General features: G+C 36.7%; 1 protein-coding gene across 1 annotated transcript in view; it reads left to right on the top strand.

Moving 5' to 3' along the window:
* The window catches only part of LOC121870336 (dual specificity protein phosphatase CDC14A-like), a 51,492-nt gene extending 29,866 nt beyond the window's left edge, over positions 1-21,626 (top strand). Inside the window, exons 4-11 of the mRNA XM_042372118.1 lie at positions 16-334; positions 1,577-1,715; positions 2,109-2,283; positions 2,923-3,051; positions 4,616-4,749; positions 7,495-7,692; positions 11,368-11,982; positions 19,488-21,626. Coding sequence (XP_042228052.1) covers positions 16-334; positions 1,577-1,715; positions 2,109-2,283; positions 2,923-3,051; positions 4,616-4,749; positions 7,495-7,692; positions 11,368-11,982; positions 19,488-19,911 — 2,133 coding nt within the window. The 3' untranslated portion in view covers positions 19,912-21,626. The remainder of the gene's footprint in view (positions 1-15; positions 335-1,576; positions 1,716-2,108; positions 2,284-2,922; positions 3,052-4,615; positions 4,750-7,494; positions 7,693-11,367; positions 11,983-19,487) is intronic.
* The last annotated feature ends 988 nt before the right edge of the window (positions 21,627-22,614 follow it).

The following is a 22,614-nucleotide window of genomic DNA, read 5'->3' as shown; positions in this document are numbered from 1 at the left end:
TCTTTTCTTAAATAGAAAGTACAGAATGGGGATTTCAACTGGATCATGCCTGGAAAATTCTTGGCATTCTGTGGACCCCACGCAGAAAGCAAAATCAAGAACGGTTACACTCTCCATTCCCCTGAGACGTACTTCAGTTACTTTCGCAAGCACAATGTCACAGCCATCGTCAGACTCAACAAGAAGATCTATGACGCAGCTCGGTTTAAGAATGCTGGGTTTGATCATTACGACATGTACTTCATTGATGGTTCTTGCCCATCAGATGAAATCATGAGAGAATTCTTAAGAGTCTGTGAGAATACTGAAGGAGGCATAGCAGTCCACTGCAAAGGTATTGACAGGAGATTTTTTTTTTTTTTTTTTTTTTTAAACACTGGTATAATACTGTACATGCATTTTTATATATCTGCACTGTATATGTGCATGCATAAATGGCAAGGAATTTAAAGTGAAAGTAGGGATGTGTCTTTAACTCCCTTTTATATATCATGGTGCTGGAGGCAGCATCATGGGATTCTAGGATGGGTTTGCAGTGGGAGTTGTTGTATGCTGATGACTTATTGCAGAGTTGATAGCAGATAGTATTGAAGGGGTAATGGATCAATTTAAGAAGTGGAAGGATGGAATGGAGATAAAAAGGGCTTGAGAGTGAGTGTGGAAAAACAAAAATATTGATCAGTGGTGTGGGTGAGGGACCCGTGGTGGAAAGTGGAAAATGGCCATGTGCTGTCAGTGAGAAAGGTGTTGGCAGCAACTCAATAATGTGCAGTGAGTGTGGAAGGTGGGTACACAAGAGGTGCATAGGAGCAGATGGCAGACTGCAGGAAGTTGCTGACTAAGTGTTCTGTATGCATAGGTAATGAAGTGGCCTCAGCAAGGGGCTGGGTAACTAAACACTAGGGAAACTTTCCTGGACTGTCTTAATGAGCTCTACTTTCTGGTGACGTGATCAGTGGTGGAGGCAGTGCTCAAGCTAGCTCAGTTGCTGAGTCAGAAGTGGCTGGACAAAGTTTAGGGAATTGCTGCCTATATTGACAGCAAGAGGACCTTTCCTCTGTGTGAAAGGAAATGTATATTAAACTGGTGTGAGAAGTATGATATGTGCAGTTCGAGTGAGCTGAAATGAGAATGGTGAGGTGGATGTGCAATGTGACACTGAAACATAGAAAGCCCTGTTCAGATCTAAGAGGGTGGCTGGTTATTGAGAGTATTGACAGTCTTTTATAAAGGTTGGTTGAGATGGTTTGGGCATGTGAAGAGAATGGAAGAGACCAATTGCATCAAGAGGTGCACGAGTCTAAATGCAAAGAGGAGAGCCAGGGGCAGGGCAAGAATGACATGTTGAAATGATATTAGTTAAGAACCTGACAAAAGAGGTTGCAAGAGGCCATGCAGCATTGAGCGCTGCCATCAGGTAATTGCAGCTAAAGGATGCAAGTGTGGAAAATAGCTTTACAAAGTTGATGATGATTAATCAATGATGTCAGGGTACAGAGATAATTAGACAAATTTATGTAATATGGTAATACGTACATATTAATGCTATAAAGGATTTCATATCGTCTCTTAACAGCTGGTCTTGGTCGAACTGGTTCTCTCATTGGATGCTATGTGATGAAGCACTTTCGATTCACTGCTGCCGAGATCATTGCTTGGTTGCGCATTTGTCGTCCCGGTTCTATAATTGGTGGTCAGCAGCAATGGCTCACATCGTAAGTTGTTAGTTTGTTTTAAAAAATACTGTATAGAGATAATTCATCTTCTAATACAGTATTCTCTTTTATAGCCAATTGTTTCAGTATAGTACTATACAGTATTTAAAGTTAGGAATGCCTAATTACTATTAATTGTTTATTAGCTTTAAAGGATCCATATGGATTGCACAAACTAGTCCTTACATTTCTGGGAATTCCTGCTTATACTGTACTTAGTTTTCATATGACAATAAAAAAATTTTTAGGATGCTTAAATATAAGTAACACATATACAGTGCAAGAAAATTTTCTGTATATACTGTATTATTCAATAGTGGATTGAAATCTCTTGTGTACACAATGTAGTGCACAGTACTGTACTAAAAGTTCTTATTTTCTGTTATAACACAGCAAGCAATCATCATTGTGGCTGGAAGGTGACATTTTTCGCGGTCGCAATAAAAACCAAAACTTGAACAAGAAGTGCCAGTTTGGTATTTATAGCATTGCTTATCGTGAACATGTAGCCAACATGCGCAATAATCAAAACAAATATAACTGCAAGAATCACAATCAGAAGAAACAGGTACAGTAGGTTTATATTTATGTACATGTACAGTATTTGTCTACAAGGTTCATTAATCTGGAATTTGGAATTTAATGTAAAATTTAAAGTACAGGGCGTCCCCGACTTACGAATGCCCGCCAATACAAACGAGGTTAAATTTTAAATTTACAGTATTTTATTTACCCAATGACTTATTTTTTTTACTTTCATTTACTGTACTGTATTTTGTCATTCTATTTCTTCTTTTGTCTTAAATTAAGTGATTTTAGATGTATATAAGGACTTAAGCTTTGATATAGTGGGATTTTAAACACTGTTCTGTAAGTACGGTATGCACAAAGCATATGTTCCAACTTACGTACATTTTTTTACTTAAGAAAAGAAAGAACGTCCTCAGGAACAGAACCTGTTCGTAACCTGGTGACCCCCTGTATAAAATTTTCTCTTTTTATGATTCTGAAATTTATAATATACTGTATAGGGTATGTGGGTTTACTCAATAGTACTTTAGTGACCTTTCCCATTGTTAGCTAAGGTTATATTAGATTCATTTCAATGTGATATTCTTTTACAGATTTTTGTCAAAGGTCTTTTTGTAATTTTAGAACACTGGGAAGTACAGTTGTAACAAGTCTTAACTGTAGTTATCTTTTGCAGCTCACTGGCAGCTCGTCTGATGATGAAGCAGATCGTGAAGAAAATGTTCAGGTGGTGTTGAGTGGAGTCGACACCCTCAAGCTTGATGATCACACCACTCACACAGACAATCATGACAAATATATTGAAGTGAGCATTTTATCTCAACCATACTGTATTTTTTTTCACATTATTATGAGTGTGTGTGTGTATGTTAAATTCTCCATCTGTTTATCTACATACAGTACTCCCTTACTAACTTAATGGTATGGAACAGGTTCACCGAATCTGACAAAATCACGTAATAAAACTCCTCACAGAGACGAAATAGTACTTATTAACCCATTACTGTCATATTTGGGCTGGGTGTAATGTTATGGTACATTTTCATGTAGATTCAGTGCAGAAACAATCCATTAAGAAAATTTGCACTTGTGATCTAACCAAAAAGCTTCAGGTATATATTTCATACTCGCAGGACTATCTCATTGCTTTTGCTGTTCAAGCTAGCTTTGAATCTCACAGGTCATTCATAAATGGAGGATTGGTGTAAAAAAAATCCTGTAATATTGTATGACCAAGGAGAACCAGCGGGTGACTTCCCTTCCTCTTGTCACCTGAAGGAACTGTTAGGATTTGTGTGGGTGTGAACTTCTATTAGGCTTAATAAGTTCAAATCCATCTTTTGACATGTGAGAGTGTTGAGTGCAGTAAAAACAGTATCTGGTCTTGTTTTCCTGCATTGTGTACAGTATTGTATTCTGTTGCCGTATATACAGTTTAGATACTCTATAGAGTGTTTTTTCTCGGCCGAGAAAAGATGCCCCGCCCCCTCCTCAAGAGTTACAGCTGATTGGTTTGGTGGCTGTTGCAAACCTGTCCGATTTTGTCCTGAAGTAATGATGTATTTCTAAATGAGTTTATTCATAATCGTTTGGGTGACCGTTTCTGACGAGAAAGATATTTAGCAAAATTATATAAAGATACATACATTCATTATTTCAAACATAAGCATGTAGGAAGTTTATCAGAAGTATTATCCATGAATTAACTGTTAAATCGTAATACAGTATTTCAATGTGATTCTGATCTTTTAAAATGTTGTTTTGCATAATGTAGTATTACTGATACATTATTTGTCTTAGTATGCCTTATTGTGGGCAAAAATAAGTATGCAGTATATTAAATGAATCCTCCGAAAGCGTGAATTTGCTACCAGAGTTTAACAGTTAATTCACGTTTAATACTTTTGATAAACTTTCTACGCGCTTATGTTTGAAATAATGAATGTATGTATCTTTATATAATTTTGCTAAATATCTTTCTCGTCAGAAACGGTCATCCCAACGGGGCATCTTTTCTCAGCTGGGAAAAAACGCGCTATAGTAAGAGGCAGACTTGGTTGTGAGAATGTAATATCAGTTTGGGTCTGAAAGTGCATTCATTCTCTTCTCAGTCACAAAATTAAATTTCCTTCTTTTGTCGTCTGTTTATAGAATGTAGGAGTGGTAGGCTCATATTATTAGTACTGTATATAATTTTTGTTTCCCTATAGTTTCTCCACCAGAACATTTCATATTCTCACAATGTGTGGTGTAATTTTTTTATTATTTAAACCCTTGTGTATGTATATGTATATATACAGTATATATAAACATACATATATCACACCTATGGTACAAATTTATTAACATAATCAATTTGATTTTTTAAGGATGTGGCTAACAGTAACACAAACAACAAGGATTCAGAGACACGTATCATCAATGGACTTTCCCAAGGTGACCGTTTGAATCAGCTTAAGGCATCTCGTTCCCACTCAAGATCTGCAACAACTGGACGAGTTCAGTAAGTAAATTACAGAAGCCTGGTCAGCATGTTTGTGTTAAGAATACATGAAGATAGAAATGGGAAACTTTAGGCACTGGTATTATGAGAAATGCACATTTGGTTGTTCTTGTCCCAGTTGGCACTTAATGTTTGGAAGATTATGATGAAGCAAATAGCACTTGGATTACAACATAGGAAGTGGGGTGTTGATTGCGTTGAATATTGTGTATGAAAAAAATATTTTTGTTATGATCTGTTTTATAAGTCTTAGAGAGGTGATATTACTTCTTTCTTTCCTTTTCTTATTCTTCTCATTCTTATTCTCTGTCATAAGAACAATTTCTCCTATGCTGCAGGATGGTCAGAATCAAGAGCAAACACATTCTTTCTTCTTTTACTGTCATCCATTCACTCAAACTGTTGTGACAACCTCTAATACCTCCTCCACTACTGTACAACCCAAAGGCCCTTCACATACTGTACTTTCACCATCCCGTCCTGTCTTGGGCCTCTTCTGTGACTGACTCAGGCTGCTTCCTTCAGGTATCTAGACCACAGCTTCTTTTATTAGCCTTCCAGGCTCTTTATGGAAGATAATGCCCCCCATCAGACTATCATCAATATATCGCACACATCCATTATTTCCCTTATGGTGTCATTTCTTATCTGATCTTGCCAATGTATCCCAAGTATCCTTCTCTGAAGGTTTATTTTCAAGAGTTTAAATTTCTTCTGAATATTATTTTATTATCATATCAGGATTCCCTTCCAGACACAAGGACTTATCTCATTGGGAATGTATGAATATGTAATTTACTGTTAATTGTCAATTATATACAGTACACTGCTGCTTCCTACATGTCCATTCCCCTCACTATTAGTTTCTCTGCACCATCCTTCCATCTCTTTCACTCTTTCAAATCAATTGATTTTTAGAGGTGGAGTTACTGTTGATGGTTCATGTTAGCTTTTGTGTAATGACAGGAAAAAAAATTTTGGAGCTACTTTTTTTGGAAAGGAAGTAACATAGCAGTACACATCAACTTCATTAGTGAGAATTTTTTGAAGGGAGTGTGTGTGTGTGTGTGTGTGTGTGTGTGTGTGCGCGCGCGCGTGCACGCGCAATTGCTCTTCTTCTTTTTTTCCTGGCAACCTTACAATAATGAGGAAGGTATACCAGTATATCAAACAAAGTCTTCTAACGTAAGTCAGTGTTGAGGTTGATAAAATATTTATTTAGGAGTTGATCTTGGCAGAAGAGTACAGTATCACCTTTGAATTGCAGAAGAGGTGGGTTTTTGCCATTTAAACTTTCTTAGTCAGTGTATATCCTTTGAGAAACTGTTAATGTGATTCTCTTGTCTTGCCCAATTTGATGCATGTTACATTAAAGCATGAATGTATTTAGTGTAAAAATTTCATGATTCAACAGACCCATTTGTTGATAAGTATTGTAAGAGTCCTTTTAAATGTTTTTCCTCTTGGTATTATTAGAGATTTTGTGGTCTTATGTCTCTAATTACTGTAGCTATTGTCTGTAGACCTTTATGAGGGTAATAGAATTTCAAACTGGTCTATGGGACCTCATGAATGACTTGGTGAGTGCCAGCCAATAAGCACCAATAAGCACTCCTTGCCATATATACCCATAGGCATATATGCTTAATGCCAGGATTCACTATCTATGCTGGTAATGCTTATAATGTTGGCTAGGGGTACAATAATCTTTTTATCCCATAAATTCAACTTCAGCTGAATCTACAGGTGGTTTATGAGCTGGTCAGAATTCAAGTCAGGAGTCTTCATTAACAAATAATGTACAACTGCATCCATAACCCTCTATCCACTAAAATGTGGGCCTAGCCTGAATCCAGACTTACAATTGACCACCCCACTTTTGCCATTCTGCTTGAAATATTGATGAACTATTTAGACATACTTTTGAGAACTAGGGCTAAAGCTTACCACTTTGTTTTTGACAACAGTTCAAACAACAGCACTGTAAGTTGATTGGATCAACAAATGCATTATGGTTTCTGCACCTTTTAAAACCCCATTCTTACATCTTTGAGATTAATTTTTGTTTTTGCCTTTATCTGGGTGAAGGGCATATGGTAAACAGGAAATGGAGGATTAATCAAGAAATCCTATTTTATAACAGATCCCATTACCAGGCAACTTGGAAACACTCTCTTCTATTTGTGGATTCATGAATAGTCATTTGGAACTGAAAGGAGGATGGGTGAATTGAATCAGATTCATGCACACTCAGAGGTAGTAGACAGTAGCATTGTCATGATGAGTTCTGATTTGGCAGTCATGACAAAGAGCTCAAACATTTTGAGACATCTGCACCAAGTCCCCCTCCAGTTGACCTTGAGTATGAACCACCTGTAGATCCATCTGAAGTTGTAATTATTGAATGAGAAGACTGCTATCCTTCTCGCTGACAGAATAAGTATTATCTGTATGCACAGTGTACAGCATCCTGCCAATAAGTTTATGTGTGTTGTTTTATGACTGCCTCGGTCTGCTGATTCTTATTGGCTGGATCTCATCAGGTCACTACAAGTAGTTTGTTTCCTTGCTATAAAATGGTTATATGTAACAAAATTCTCCAAAATAGAGCAAGTGAAAGAAGTTTTAATGTCACTGTATATTGAATGCTCCACTGACCAACTTAAGGCTAGTAGTATAGAAAGAATTTTCTTGTATTATTTTTTTTTTTTTTTTACACTTGGTGTAACAACAATGTTGTTGCAGCCTCGAAGACAAAGCCCACATTCGCACCAAGTCCACACCATTGGGCAATGGTGGGAGTGGCAGTGGTGGTGGTGGTGGTGGAGGGAGAGAGGCAGTGTTATCACCACTGAAGGCCGGCAAGGTCTCCACCCTCACCACAGCCCATCGAGATACAGCACGTAGGCCTATACGTACCACCACCACAGCCACTACCAAAAGGTGAGAAATTAATTAAAAATGCTTGGGTAATATACTAATGATGTTAAGGGCTGGATTATTGTGTGCTTTTTTGTGTGTTAACATACCTGTCTGCGATGATTTTGATCTCTTTTAATTTGTTAACAATGAAGGGATTATATATATAGCTGGTCTAGTAAATGATCAGTATATCACCAGTAATTTTTAGCCCATGTTTTAGTGATGTATTGTACCATGAATGTGTGCCTATTGACATTATTCTAGTATAACTCCTAAGTTTGGATCAACTACAAAATTCATATATTATTTTCATTGAGAGTTCATATAACTATAATTTGGAGTAAAATGGGTTCTACTTTTGCCAAAATAAAGAAATTTCCGAATTGTGATCAATTGCATACGATGCTGCTGATTATGTCGACTCATGATTTATTGTACAGTTTTGCATTTTTACCATCTGTTTTTAATACAATACTGTACTGAACTTGTGTTAACACCAATGATTTACCTCAGCCAACAAGGTAGGTTAGATGAGGTTTCCAGCTTTTGTTGCAATTTATCAGTTTTAGTACAGTAAGGTGGTTAGTTGATGAATGACCATGAGATGGGGATTATGAACACACAATTCATTGGTAACATATTTCTAAGTACTTCTGTACAAAAAAATATAAATAAAATCTTTTGGAAGGTATTGGTGCACAGAATTATTTGAGGACAACAGATCATGAGTGTTGTGATTACCAGTGCTCAACTACAACCGGACATAGGCAGGTAGTCTTTGATTGCCTCAGGGAGTTGCATCCCTGCTTTGGCAGCTGTTCCCTACCTTAGTGTTAGTGTCAAGAAGGGGAATCCAGTCATAAAACATTACTTCAACATGCCTGATGGCAAACAGGTCACCAGAGCTGTGCATATTCCCTGGTCTTTGCAGCATTTTCTGATCTGCACCTGGGTTTGTGGTGGGAACATCCTATTCTGCTTTTCCCAACAGCTGCCTTAAGGTAATTGTGGCTAAACCACTCAAGTGTAGAAATTGGCTATAAAGCATTGAGGACTATCACATAACATAAATAAATTACAGTCAACAAAATTAAATGCAATTAATTAATGTTTTAAGTACTGTACTGTACCTGCATCTACAACACAGAAGAAAAAATAAAATGGGAATTTAAAAATAAATAATAAACATAAAAATTAACAATCACCATCACTGGAGTAGATGATATACAGTATTGAGGTTCCATCTTCAAGCAGGGATCCCCTGTTCAGTACTTAGTTGGCCTCGTAACTTACAAGACAGTGAACAGTTGATAAAATGTTCTTGAAAACTTTACACTTGATATATTATGAACTGTGCTCATGTAGAGGTCTCAGAATGGTGGTAAAGGTTTGAGTATCATTACACACCATCTTAAATTTTCTTAATTAACCCTTACGTCCCGGGTAGCGTGTCGCTGGCCGTACACGGTGTAAAACGAGAAAAGTCAATTTTTCCAAAAATAATTTTTAACCTTTATTAATGATCAAACAATAAAAAAGAAGTAAAAATATATTGTCCCTCTAGAAACTTCTGTGGCACCTCAGTGACAAGGGGAATACTGTAAAGGGAAAGCTTGATTTTAACGGCGAGCGCTCGTGGTCACTTACGCACTTAGCGGTTATTTTTCTGCTTGCCTTTGTGTCCGAGATGGCCAGTAATGCATATATTTACTGATCATAATACTTATTTTCTATAAATAATTAATTTAGAATTTATTTTATTTGCATTACTTTTCATAAAAAGTGCTCGGCGACACACACCCAGTGTCTCGCCAGGTTATCTGGCTGTCTTTGTGTTTGGGAGAGCAAGTAATTCTTAGAAATAATTATCTGAATAATAATTCCACAAATAAGTACATATAACATAACCATAGCATTATTTTCAAGTAATACTACACTGCTTTTAGTAATATTACTTTGATATAACATGATAAAGTAGACAAACAATGAAAAATAAACAAACAAAAGAAGGTACTTACCAAGAAGCTTCCCTCTGACTGTGCATAGGAGGAGGAGAGGTGGTGGTGTTGGTGATACCCTGATGCCATCATACCAAACAAACGCATCCATTGCCCCTTGTCTGAGCCGGAAACTCGTGGCTGGCATACTCCGTCCTTGCTGTGCCTCGCTGCCAGCCTCATCGTCATCACTTGTCCCAACAACATCGTCTAACTCAATGCTATTCTCAGGATCACTAGGCATATAATCACTGCTTTCATCACCACTTTCACTAGAATCGCACACTACGGCACTCACATCAAATAGTTCTGTTCGTATCTCGCTATCATCTAACCCGCGGCAGCAACGCTCGATTGGGATGGAAGATGCTGGCGACCTAGCACGAGAGGTTGAGGGGCGACAGGGGAATGGGTACTGACCGTGCTGAGCCCACCCATGCTCCCCTCCGTGTGCCTTGACAGACAAATAGTCATGCTGGAACCTGTTAACTCGCAATGGGCATTCAAAGAGTGGCAGAAAAGGACGTGCATTCTTGAACGTCACCCGGGGCGTAAGGGTTAATTAGGTTTAAATGCTGATAAAGAAAAGTACCCTCTATTTTATTTATGCTTTTAAGGTCCAAAACTTGGGAGTTTTTAAATAATAAAGTAATGTAGGGATGAATATTTTGACAAAGCACACTGTATACCAAAATTAATCATAGAGCCTTATAAAGACTTTGCATACCACAGAAGTAAAGACGGTATCTTCCAGTGGGTTTTAAGCAGCATAGAGCATGAGTGTTAAGTACAGTAAGACTTCAGATCCAGAATGCATGGGGAATTGAATGTGCCTGATGAATGTTTTTTCCAAATGCTTGAGAGTTACTCTTAAAAAACCACATCTCAAACTCAAGAACATCGTCATAGTAAATTTTATAAAATGACATAGCAAATATATTATAAAGGGAATAAAAGAGCTGTACTCACTCGTTATGTAGCACTGCAGTGGTGTGTGTAATCCTGTTGTACAGTAGCGGATACAGTTACTTGTTGAGCTTGAGTAAATATGGGTGCAGTAATCACTTAGTTCACTACTCTTTTTCAGGCTTGTTAAGTTCCTTAAACACTAAAGTTCAATAAGGTTACACTTAAAACAATTTTTTCTTCACTTAGGGGAGAATGTATGTTTGGCCAATATGGAGGCTGCACTCAGCGCCTCTAGTGGCCAGAAGTGGAAACACGGGCAAAGCGACCCCAAATTCAAACCAATTTTCTTGATTTTTTTTTATATTATTAGACATTACTTGACCCCACCCAAAAAATATATATAAAATAAATAAATAAATGCTGGTTGCTTGAGAGTTCTGGATGGTTAAATGCCAGATATCTGAGGTTATACTGTACCACACTAATATGTAGAACTCACATTGGTTTCTAGAATTAATATCAATTTGGAAAAAGGTTGCTCTTGCTTAGATTAAAGTATCCTTTTTATGACCCTATTTCTGCAGAAAGTGAATTCTTTGTAGTATAGAACAAGGTACTGTACATGTACTTTACAACTTACCAGTACCACTAATCTGGATAATAGCGTAATTTGATTACTAATACAATCTGTTTAGCATGAATGTAATTGATATTATTAACTGTTAAATTTGAAATGTGTCATATAACTGTGAGACATTTACGATAAAACTTTCTCACTCCTTTACACAAGACATGCATGGCTATTGGGCTCGGTGTACCGTGGATCTGCACACCGTGGAAACAAGTTTCGGGGGGTGTCCCAAGCTCCTGGGCCCCCTTCATCCTCTCAGCCTCAGACACGTGGCTTGATCCCATCCTCCATAATTCCTCTGGGGACCTCTCAGAGTCCTGATAGCTTGGTCTCTCAGAACTCTGGGAGAAAGGCTCATATGAACTCCTCTTCCTCCTCCCAGACAAAGTCCTCTTTCCACGCTGCTCTTTCTTCATCATCCACTCCCAAAGGTCCCTCTGTTTCCTCCCCTCTTTCATCATCTTATTCTTCAACCATGAATGATAACCAAATTCCCAGAGCCAGTGACATTACCCACACAGTTGCAGCATTATCAACTGATAATGTGGATAATGGCAATATTGAAGATCATCCTCAGTTGGAAAATAACAACCGTGAACACGAGATAGAAAATAGCGGCTGCAGCATCAGAGAGGACAATAGAAGCCGGACCTCAAGCTTGGGAAATCAGTCTCAGCTCAGCTCACCTATTATACACAGCAAACTCCCAGTCTATCGCGTAGTAAAGGGAATAACAAATAGTAATCAACTTTTTCACTACCGTTTCTCTCCTGTGTAAGTTAGTTGTTTAGTGATTAGTGATATTATTTCCTTTTATTTTTATTTATGTATTATTTTTAATTTGCATGTACAGTACTCCTTTTTTTCCAGGTTTAATCACTTTTGGTTGCCTTTCCTGCAGATTCCTGTGCATAGTCTGCTATTAGTAGCTTTTTATCATTATTATTGCCTTTGGCATGATTTTGTCACTACTGTATATATATATATATATATATATATATATATATATATATATATATATATATATATATATATATATATATATATATATATATATATATATATATATATATATATATATATATATATATATATATATATATATATATATATATATATATATATATATATATATATTTTTTTTTTTTTTTTTTGTGTGTCTACATAGTATATTGTATTTATTGTACACCCAGGCTAACCTATTTATGTCAGTGGTCAGGGTAAGCTTTATTAAGTTTTATTAATTAGATTTATTTTTTTCCATTTACATCTTGGGTCAAGGAACTCCATATAGTTTACAGGTTGAAACCTCCACCCCCCCAGGCCTGGGGTCATGTCTTGTGAACTGAGGTCTATAAATTTAATAAAATCGAAAATTTGAATAACCTTCATCTTCAGACCAGGGTCCTAAAGGGTAGTCACTGAAAATGGAGAAGGCTTATGAGTTTGGCTGCTGAGCACAACGCAGACACACCAATTTATCAAATGCTTGCACAGTTACTGTATAAAATGCATAGCAGGATAGAACCTTCAGATCAGGCTGCACCTCAACACAGTGTGTATGTGCTGCACCTATTTTCTCATTACAGACAGCTAAGTGTTTTCTTGTGATTTTGGAACACTTGAATGTGATGTACTGTAAGTAGGGGCTCAAAAGTTGAATAGTGATAACACTTGCCTCTTTTACTGGGGATGCTCATTCATGCCCAGAGCTTCCTTATTGTCCACCCAGCAGTGAATGGATAACTAATTTTATAGCTGAGTAAGCTAAGACAGAACAGTGGAGTGTCAGCCATACAATTGTACTGCACTGTACTGTATATTGAAAACTTAGTATTGTGTTCTGTGTTTGCACCACTACATCTTTTTTTCTTCACTCAAGTAAGGTGTGTAATACTGCCACACAGTTTTATGCATGTGATAGGTTTATTGCATCGCAAGATTTTGTTTAATGATGCTGTGGCTAGTTAGCTAGCAATTTGGTTGCAGGGCTAACACAACCTAGCACTGTGTATAGTGCATAGATCAGCTTATCTTATATTAATTGTATACAAGAAGTAGTCCAAGGCCAGTTAGAGGATATTTTGGTTCTCAAGAATGAGATGTTTAAGCAGGAAAATTTCTCATCAGATTCTAATGCTGGATATCCCACCTCAGGGTTATTAATTCTGCAAGCAGTGCTGTACATAACCTCTGGTTAAAATTCCTCGGGACAGAAAAATGTTTGAATAACATATACAGTATTTTTAGATTACAGATACCAATCTTTTCATGCAAACGTCAGGTACTCCTGTACTGCAACAGCATTTAAACCACTTGAAGACATGTGAAATTTCAACTTTCTACAGTTTATAAGCATAACAAGTTTCCTCATTGCAACACAAATTCAATAATTTCACTTGGATACTTTTTGGATGCCATTGTCAGGGCAGAATAAGATCAAAACTGTAAAAATAAGTGCCAAAAGTATGGAGCCAATTTTCTCAAATTCAGAATGGTAGACATGGGTGAATGGATGATAGCACCATATGGGAAGTAGCAGCAATCTGCAGAAATTCACTTGTCAGTTTGGCTGGGGTCACAAGCTGATTCATTTTTGCCTTTCTACTTCCACCCTTGAGTTAGAAAATGGATGAGGTCTTACACAATTGAGGCATTCAGAATCATAACCTGCTGTCTGTCATATTGGCCGGTATTGCATTTTGTACACCATCGTCTTCCCTGAACCCTCCTTTATCCCAGAAAAAGTATATTCTGCAAAAAAAAAAAAAAAGTCAAGACCCATCTTGTTTGGTTCAGAAGTTATGGCATTTTGAAAGTCGACAAACTTTAATCACATTTCTCATGAACATTATTCATTGTGGACAGGCAGTGAAGGAAAAATAACTAAGAGATATCTGAATGCCTCAATTGTCCTCAGCTATTTGAAGCACAGGGTCTTCTGGTCTTTTCGCTCTTTGAATTGCTTGGAATGTGCATCAGCACACTGGGTGGTTGCCATAGCAGCCCTATTCAACACCAAAATGATCATTAAAATTTGGTAGGTGCATGTGTTTTGGATTATTATTGACAGAACTTTCGGCTCCTACATTTTCTTTTTGGGAATGTTTCTTTATGATTGCCATAAATGCATTTGATGAGCATGAAATCATCAAGACAACCAACCCATTCTTATTGGAAGTCAGATGGCAGCTTTGTTAAACCATCCTTCATAGAGGTTCTGGGAGCTTGAGGTATCTCTCTTTGCATTTTACTATAAAACTGACATACATTCAGTTGTTTGTCTAATGTTCAGCAGTAAAACTCTCATAACTTCTTCCCATTTTAGAGCACTTCATGCCAAGTGGCTATCCTTTAGGATTCCAGTATAAAGGTGATGATTTTCTATTATTTTATTTTGTTAATTCTTAGACCTTGATCACACAAATCAGAAGGGCCTGTGGTTTTGTCCCACAAACTTATTGAACTTAAAAGAGTTGCTCAATACAGAGTCTTAGAAAACAAGATATCAAGATCAATCATTAGTTCTTCAAATTAATGTTGATTAATTCTTGATCAGCAAGGTTTTTTATTAGGCATGACATGTATAGTAACATCTCCGTTAGCCAGAATCCCTCAAACCTGGAACTCTCCGATGGCCGTAATTGAAATTTGCTCGGAATTTTTCAAAAATTTACGGCTTTAGGAACAAATTTTCCGAGGTTAAAAAGCGAGAGAATTTTCTGAAAATGTCTTGAATAAACACGAAAGTTAAAGTAATTTTTCGGGGGACCTGACCTGACCTGTAGGTAGGGTGGGGGATTAGTTGTCTCATATTATTGACCTCATGGAATGTCAGGTCACCCTTTCTTGGGTGGGGGATTAGTGGGTCTCATGACCTGAATATGTCTTGAATAAACATGAAAGATAAAGTATTTTTAGGGAGATTGTGATAACTTTAAGTATAAATGAGCAAAGTTGTATCCCTTCAACATTACATTACATAACATTTTAAAATATGGAGTGAGAAAGCAGAAAGGTGTGGGTGGTTAGAGAGATGGAGTGGAAAGGAGTGGTAACATGCACCAGTGTTGCCAAGTGATAAGCTCCTAACAGTCACACAACAAGACCCTCACTGGACTTTTGTTGTGTTAATTCCTGTGTGTGTGTGTGTGTTTTAGCTTACCAAGCACATTGTAGGATTTGAAGAAGTTAATGAAGAGTTTGTTCAGGAATCAGGTGGTGAGGTGACATGCCAAGACACTTACACAGCACACTTATTAACAGCACTACTAAACCATTGTCTTATAACATTTTACATTATAATTTCTATTTTAAAATTAATTGATACATGGTGGCTCGACTGGGCGACATTTGCACTTAGACAACGGATTAATGAATAAACTAGGGCATATGGAGACGTTTTATACACTAGTGATGTCTTGAAGCTTCAAAACTGCAACCACATAAATTATCACAACCTGTACCCAAATGTACTAAGTTAATTACTAAAATTATTATGTCTGGTACAAAATAAGCGATGTTTATACTTAAATTAATCACTATCTTACAAGAATTCCAGCAATGCAAGTTATATTCTCCTAAGTCAAGTCAGTGCCTTTTATAAGCGAATAAATTAAACCCCCTGCATTTCATAATCCTTGAGTAAGCGTTAATCTCCTCTCCTGGCTGTCAACTCCCCACCTCCCCCCTCCTTCCAGCCAGAGGGAGAAGAGTCCATTGGGGGTAAAAGTGACCTCCCCACCCCCCCCACCAAACCCCCAAAGGGTCACCTCACTGTTTGTCTACTGTACTGGTTCATTCATGATACAATATTGTTTATTTGTTTTTCATTAATTAGTAAAGATATGTTACTGTAATAATCTGTGCTTATTAATGCCTGTACCCTTCAGATACAACACAGTACAGTAGTACCCCGATTTACGCGGTCAATTGAACCCACAGGGTACCGCGGAAAGTGAAAACCGCGTAAAATGAACAACAGAACATATGGGATTAATTCCAATAGAGACTGGCCCGACCCCCAAACTCCACTTTTTCCGACACAATACCTGTGTTGTAGTAAAAATAACATCTAAATTTTATGATGGTATGCTCACACAATTAATATTTAAGAGAAATACAGTCGCCAGGTTATGTCCATTCAAATAATGGACTCAAATCCCCCCCCCTCTTCCCAGCTCACTGGCCCCTACCTCTCTGAGAAATGATTGGGTGAAACACTAGATTTTAACGTTTAGTAATAAATAATACCTCAGACTAAAGTTAGGATAATATAATTGACATTTCTGGATTCCTTGCAGGTCAGGGAATATTTTGAATGTAAACTTCATATATTTTGCACAAAAGATAAAATACTTGCTTTGTGTAAACCAAATTATTACATTAGATCTAAAATTTGTATGTCTAATGCAAAATCCATGATGTTTATATTCAAAATGATCATCATATTGTAAGAATTCCAGCAATGTAAATTATATTCTGGTCCAGTAATTTGTATGAATTTTATGAGCTAAAACAAATATCTTCAGTTTATAAAAAAAAAAAATATTCTTCACGACACTATCTGTCAATCAAAGTACCCCAACTTGCCTCCCCCCTCTTCCAACCGTGCCAGATGGTCGGTCGGTCCCAACCCTCCCCCCACCCCCAACTTTCCCTCCCTACCAGAGAAATGTTGGGTGAAAAACTAGATTTTAACTTTTAGTAATAAATAATACCTCAGACTAAAGTTAGGATAATATAATTGACATTTCTGGATTCCTTGCAGGTCAGGGAATATTTTGAATGTAAACTTCATATATTTTGCACAAAAGATAAAATACTTGCTTTGTGTAAACCAAATTATTACATTAGATCTAAAGTTTGTATGTCTAATGCAAAATCCATGATGTTTATATTCAAAATGATCATTATATTGTAAGAATTCCAGCAATGTAAATTATATTCTGGCCGGGTAATTTGTATGAATTTTATGAGCTAAAACATATATCTTTAGTAAATAAACAAAGAAATATTCTTCAAGGACACTCTCTGTCAATCAAAATACTCCGCCCTAGCTGGGTCGGTCGGTCCCTCCCTCCCCCCCACCCCCACCTTCCCTCCCTACCAGAGAAGTTTTGGGAGAAAATAGTATATTTACATTTTTAGTAATAAATAATAACTCAGACTAAAGTTAGGATAATATAATTGACATTTCTGGATTCCTTGCAGGTCAGGGAATATTTTGAATGTAGACTTCATATATTTTGCACAAAAGATAAAATATTTGCTTTGTGTAAACCAAATTATTACATAAGATCTAAAATTTGTATGTCTAATGCAAAATCCATGATGTTTATATTCAAAATGATCATCATATTGTAAGAATTCCAGCAATGTAAATTATATTCTACATATATGAGTAGATGCACCATGAAAGTGAAAGTCTGGTTCTGGCAAGGTACCGCAGAAATGAGAAATCATGAAAAAGAAAACCAAAGCGGTAATACTGTATAGTATTATGTATATTCCTCATAGGTAAAAAATTTCATTCAAGACATCTTCAGGTCATAAGACCCACTAATCCCCCACCTAACAATGGGTGATCTGACGTTGCATCAGGTCAGGTTAATAACGTGACACAATAATCACCCACCCAACCTTCAATGTTATGATTAGTTATGTATTACAGTCAATTGAGTGAAGTGTCTGCCTATTCTAGGCTAAAGATGACAGGATCTGCTGGAGTACAATAAAACAGTACACAAGAACACTTGCCAACAGTGTGTAACAGAGACGTGACCGATTGCCCAAGCGGCTAATGAGCCAATCAGTGGTGAAGAAGATATATATAACACAGCTCTATTACGTCCGAGATTATAGAGCTTTTGTTTTTTAAGATATGTTTATTTAACCAATGTTTAAGAGAAAGTTTTCATGATTATTTTGATAAAAAAAATGGGGGTTCACCAAAATTTGAACTGAGTTTACCGAGTCCGTATCAACATTTCTTTTTTTTTTTTTTTTTTTTATATATAAAACAATGGAATTCCCATCACCATATCATATAGAAATATTTTGTTTAAGGATATCTTATTGGAAACGTTTTGTAGAGAATGTATTAAGGATCATTATGGTATCAAATTCATCTCCCTATCACATCACAGCCGCTTGAGTGGGTGGGGGGGGGGCTGACCAAGTGACCCCCTATCCCCCAAAAAGGTTTGCTTCTGTCAACACACCAACACCACCCACACACACACTTTCCAACACCACCACACACCCCAGCAAGGGAATTAAGACACATCTGCGTGTGTGTGACTGCATGGTAGTACAGTTAAATATCAGCTGTTGAGGAGCGCTTGGCAACACTCATTTTCACTCCTCTCTATTTACCCACACCTTTCTGCTTTCTCACTCCATATTTTAAAATGTTATGTTATGTAATGTAATGTTGAAGGGATACAACATTGCTCATTTATACTTATATCTGTACTTACCACAATCTCTCTAAAAATACTTAAGATTTCATATTTATTCAAGACATCTTCAGGTCATGAAACCCACTAATCGTCCACCCAAGAAAGGGTGACCTGACATTCCATCAGGTCAGTAATATGAGACCGTTAATCCCCCATCCTAAATCCACCTGGCCGTTGCATCAGGTCAGGTCAGTTACATGAGACCCACTAATCCCCCCATAGCTTCATGGGAGTGGAAAATAACAATCTTTGCTGTAACACACCGCTTCATTCATGCCCATATCCTATTGATTTTAATTTTAAATATATTTATTTAACCAAACTTTTTGATAAACTATTCTGGATTATTATACAGTAGTATAGAAATCAAGTTTATAACTTATTTAGAACTGTATTTATGGATTCTAGTAGTTTAGATTCAAGGAAAACATCTCCAGCACCCAGAAACATTCTGGGAAAGTGGGCTAGTGTGCGACTGCGCAAGAGGTGTAGTTTTAACACTCGCAAACTTTTCCCAGTAACCGGAAAAGGTTCCAGGGATAAGGAATTTTTCCGGGTTTGAGAAAGTCGTCTTGTTACCCGGAAATATTTCATTACGGAAATGCTCTGCACCAATTGTTCCGGCTAACGGGGATATCACTAGTAATTTATTTTGCATATTAGAGTATATTGTGCTTAGTGAGAGTGGCAGTGATTGTTTTGTGTGTGTGTGTTTATTTGAGATACACTGTGGTATATTAGCATATAGATACTGATTTATATGTTCTTTTAACATTAATCAATCTATATTTCATCGCATATCATTCTGATCCACAGCCGAAACTCAAATACACTCACCAGCCGTTCCTGGCTGCCCTCGTCAGATGACTACCAATACTGCCCACCTCGAAAAACAAGAACAGTAAAATCAACGAGAATACATCATCACCATCATCAGCATCTTCCTCCAACGCCAACACCACCAGCATCTCCACCTGCAACAAAGGCGCTATCAAGAAATCTCAAGCTCTTCCATCAGGCTGGCTCCACCGAGAACACCACCGCCCACTCCGACACATCCAGCAAGTGCAAAGCTCCCCCCACCAACTCCTGTAATGATAAAGAGCCGGATGCCCCATTCAACTCAAGTGACAAAGAGGATAAAATCTTGTCCAGTCCTTCCACTCCCGAGAAAAAAGTTCTTCAGCAGAGCTCGGGCTACCAAGGCTGCCAAAGGTACTTCCAAGTCTTGGTCATTTGAGGTTGTCAGAGAGTAGGGTTAGAGGGGAGAGCAAAGTGTCACGATCTGCTCCCCCAGAGTTGAGAAAAGCTTCATCAATTGAAGGTAAAGGAGGCAAAAGTGCTCTAGGTACAAATTTTAAACGATCTGGCCGTGGTGTCAATCGAAATGAATTAGAAAGAAAAGTGGTGGGCTTAAGAAGCAGAAATCGCATAGTCCTTCAAATAGAGAGCCAGGTAGAAGTCTCAAGACACGCAAGTCTAGAAGTAGAGTCACTAGTCCTGAACCTGTTGTGAGTGACACCTCAGAGAGAAGCAGATCAGATAAGAGTCGAGATGTTAACAACAAGAAAAAATCCTCTCAAACTCAAATTACAGGTTTACAATCGGAAAGAGAAAGCACATACAAAGTAATTAGAACTCTTCCAGATGACCCACCCAGTGACGGGTACATGTGTCCGATCAGGTTGGGATGAGGAGGGAAAGAGAGTAACTGGTCGAAGTGCCATCACTATGCCGCTCCCGCCACATTCCTGATGAATGAATTTCAATCCCTTGTTGTAACAGTGTTATATTAATCTGAGTTTTAAAAAAATTGTACAAATGTTAATTTCCCATAGACACAATAAGAAAGCACGGCTCTATAATGCATTAGAAATTATGATAATTTTTTTAATACTCTAAATCTTGCAGGTTTTGGGAAATGTTTGAACTTTTATGTTTCCTTAAGATATTTAAGCTTGAATAGGAGCCAGATCTAAGTGTGCCTGATGTATGATAGGTAAGTGTTGTGCCATGCCCTTATGTTGGTGTACAAATTACATATAGGCCAGAGAACTTAAGCTGAAATGTCTACACTTATTCTGGATGTTATTTTAAAGCTGTGAACCTGTTGATGCCTGGATATAAGTGAGCTGGAATATTATACCATACAGGTACTGATACAGTGTGAATGATAGTTACGACAAGGTTACCGTGATTATAGAATAAGTTTTATTGGGGCTGCTATAGGTGGGCAGTTAATGATTTGCTATTTTACTTTCAAATACTGTATTAAATTTTTAAAAGTTATAGTGAACCTTTTCTGCAAATGTAACACAACTCTGAGAATTTAGATCCCAAGGTTTCCTATTGTACTTGGTGTTAAGTGTAACACATTAAGCTAGGTTGAGTAAAAGGTAGTGTTGCCTCCAGGACTAATACCCCGGTGACATTTGAGATATGATTCTCAGTGGTACCTTGTTCCAAAGGCCCCTTTTAACACATGTAAAGTAATTGAACATTGGAGATGCTCTTTATCTATTTTTGTGATGGAAGAGAATGCTTTTTTGTGCAGTTATTGGCCAAATTATGCTTATAATGAAAAATATTTGGTTGTACTTTTTATCTGTACAAAATATATTTTGTATATAACCCAAAACTGTATCAAATAGTGTATATTTGTGCATCAGTTAGTGTTTACCATTGGGATTGTAACTTTTTTCATAACTGAAAATATATTATATAGAATACATGTGCATTGAAGAAACCTCTGTGAGGAACCCAACAATTTAAATTGGATTTTTTTTATTATTATTACTTCATTGTAAAATAAAAGAAAATCATATTTTCTTATATAAGCTCAGTGCACTCTGTTAGATTCCCTTTAGGTTGTGCTACAGTATAGGAGTTTTACCAACTCTAAGATAAGCTTGTAGTTTGCTAGGGTTTGAAGCAAAAAAATAAAAATGGGATGCATGTGTTAATATTCAGACCTGTCATATACATACAAGTGTAAACTTAGGAAGCACTTAATTTTGCAGACTACTTTTAGTTTTCAGAGATTCAGATTTTAAAACCATGCAAAAATTTAGCTTACATGATTTTTTTAGTTTTAGATGTTGATTTTTCTTGTAGTAGAGCATTTCCGTGTAGAAGTGAGGTAAACTGTTAAGGTTTCCTGATAATTGTGTGCTTCACTTGTGTAAAACAAAAAAAAATACATAGAATTAATATTTTAAATAGTGTGCTAAGATATCTGGGAAAATTTGAGTACAGTATTTAATTTTAAGGAAAATTTTCTTTATTAATAGAATTATGAAGTTTTGGGAATATCCATTAGTGCAATTTGACCTTTCTTGTAGGAATATTTTAAAGATTGTTAAGGTGCAATTCAAAATATTATAGCTAGCCAACAGAACTGTTAAGGGGAGGGGGGGGCACCTACAATGAACTGAAGTGCTATTTGTCTCAGTCCAACAGTAAAGTAGATGATTTGTGCTCTTACATATCTTCATTAAACTGTTCATTATGTAGAAGTTGCTACATGACAAAAAGTGAATATTATCATGATATTACAAGGTATTGGTGAAAATGTCACTGTTGCATTTTTGTTCGACATTCCTTCATTTCAGATATTTATTATTTTAATTGTTTAATGATATGGCTTTTTGAGTGCCAAGAATAACCTACATATATAATTTTATTCCATGCCAAATTTTATAATACAAACGCACAGTTCAGATCATTAGTTTCTTGCATTAAATCAAAGCATAAACCAGAAAAGTGTACTGAAAATTAGCAAAAAAAAATAAAATATATTTTTTATTATGTACAGTATAAAGTATAAAAGGTACAGAGATACTAATATTCATGCCATTTCAGTATGTAAAATAGTCAACCATTATCATTCATACATACAGTAGGTACATTTTAACACAACTGTGTCAAGCATTTCATCTAACCT

The sequence above is a fragment of the Homarus americanus genome, unplaced genomic scaffold, assembly GCF_018991925.1.
Source record: "Homarus americanus isolate GMGI-L3 unplaced genomic scaffold, GMGI_Hamer_2.0 scaffold40856, whole genome shotgun sequence".
Classification (NCBI taxonomy): Eukaryota; Metazoa; Arthropoda; class Malacostraca; order Decapoda; family Nephropidae; genus Homarus; species Homarus americanus.
Note: the sequence above shows the minus strand (reverse complement) of the source record. Positions and strands in the feature narration are given on the sequence as shown.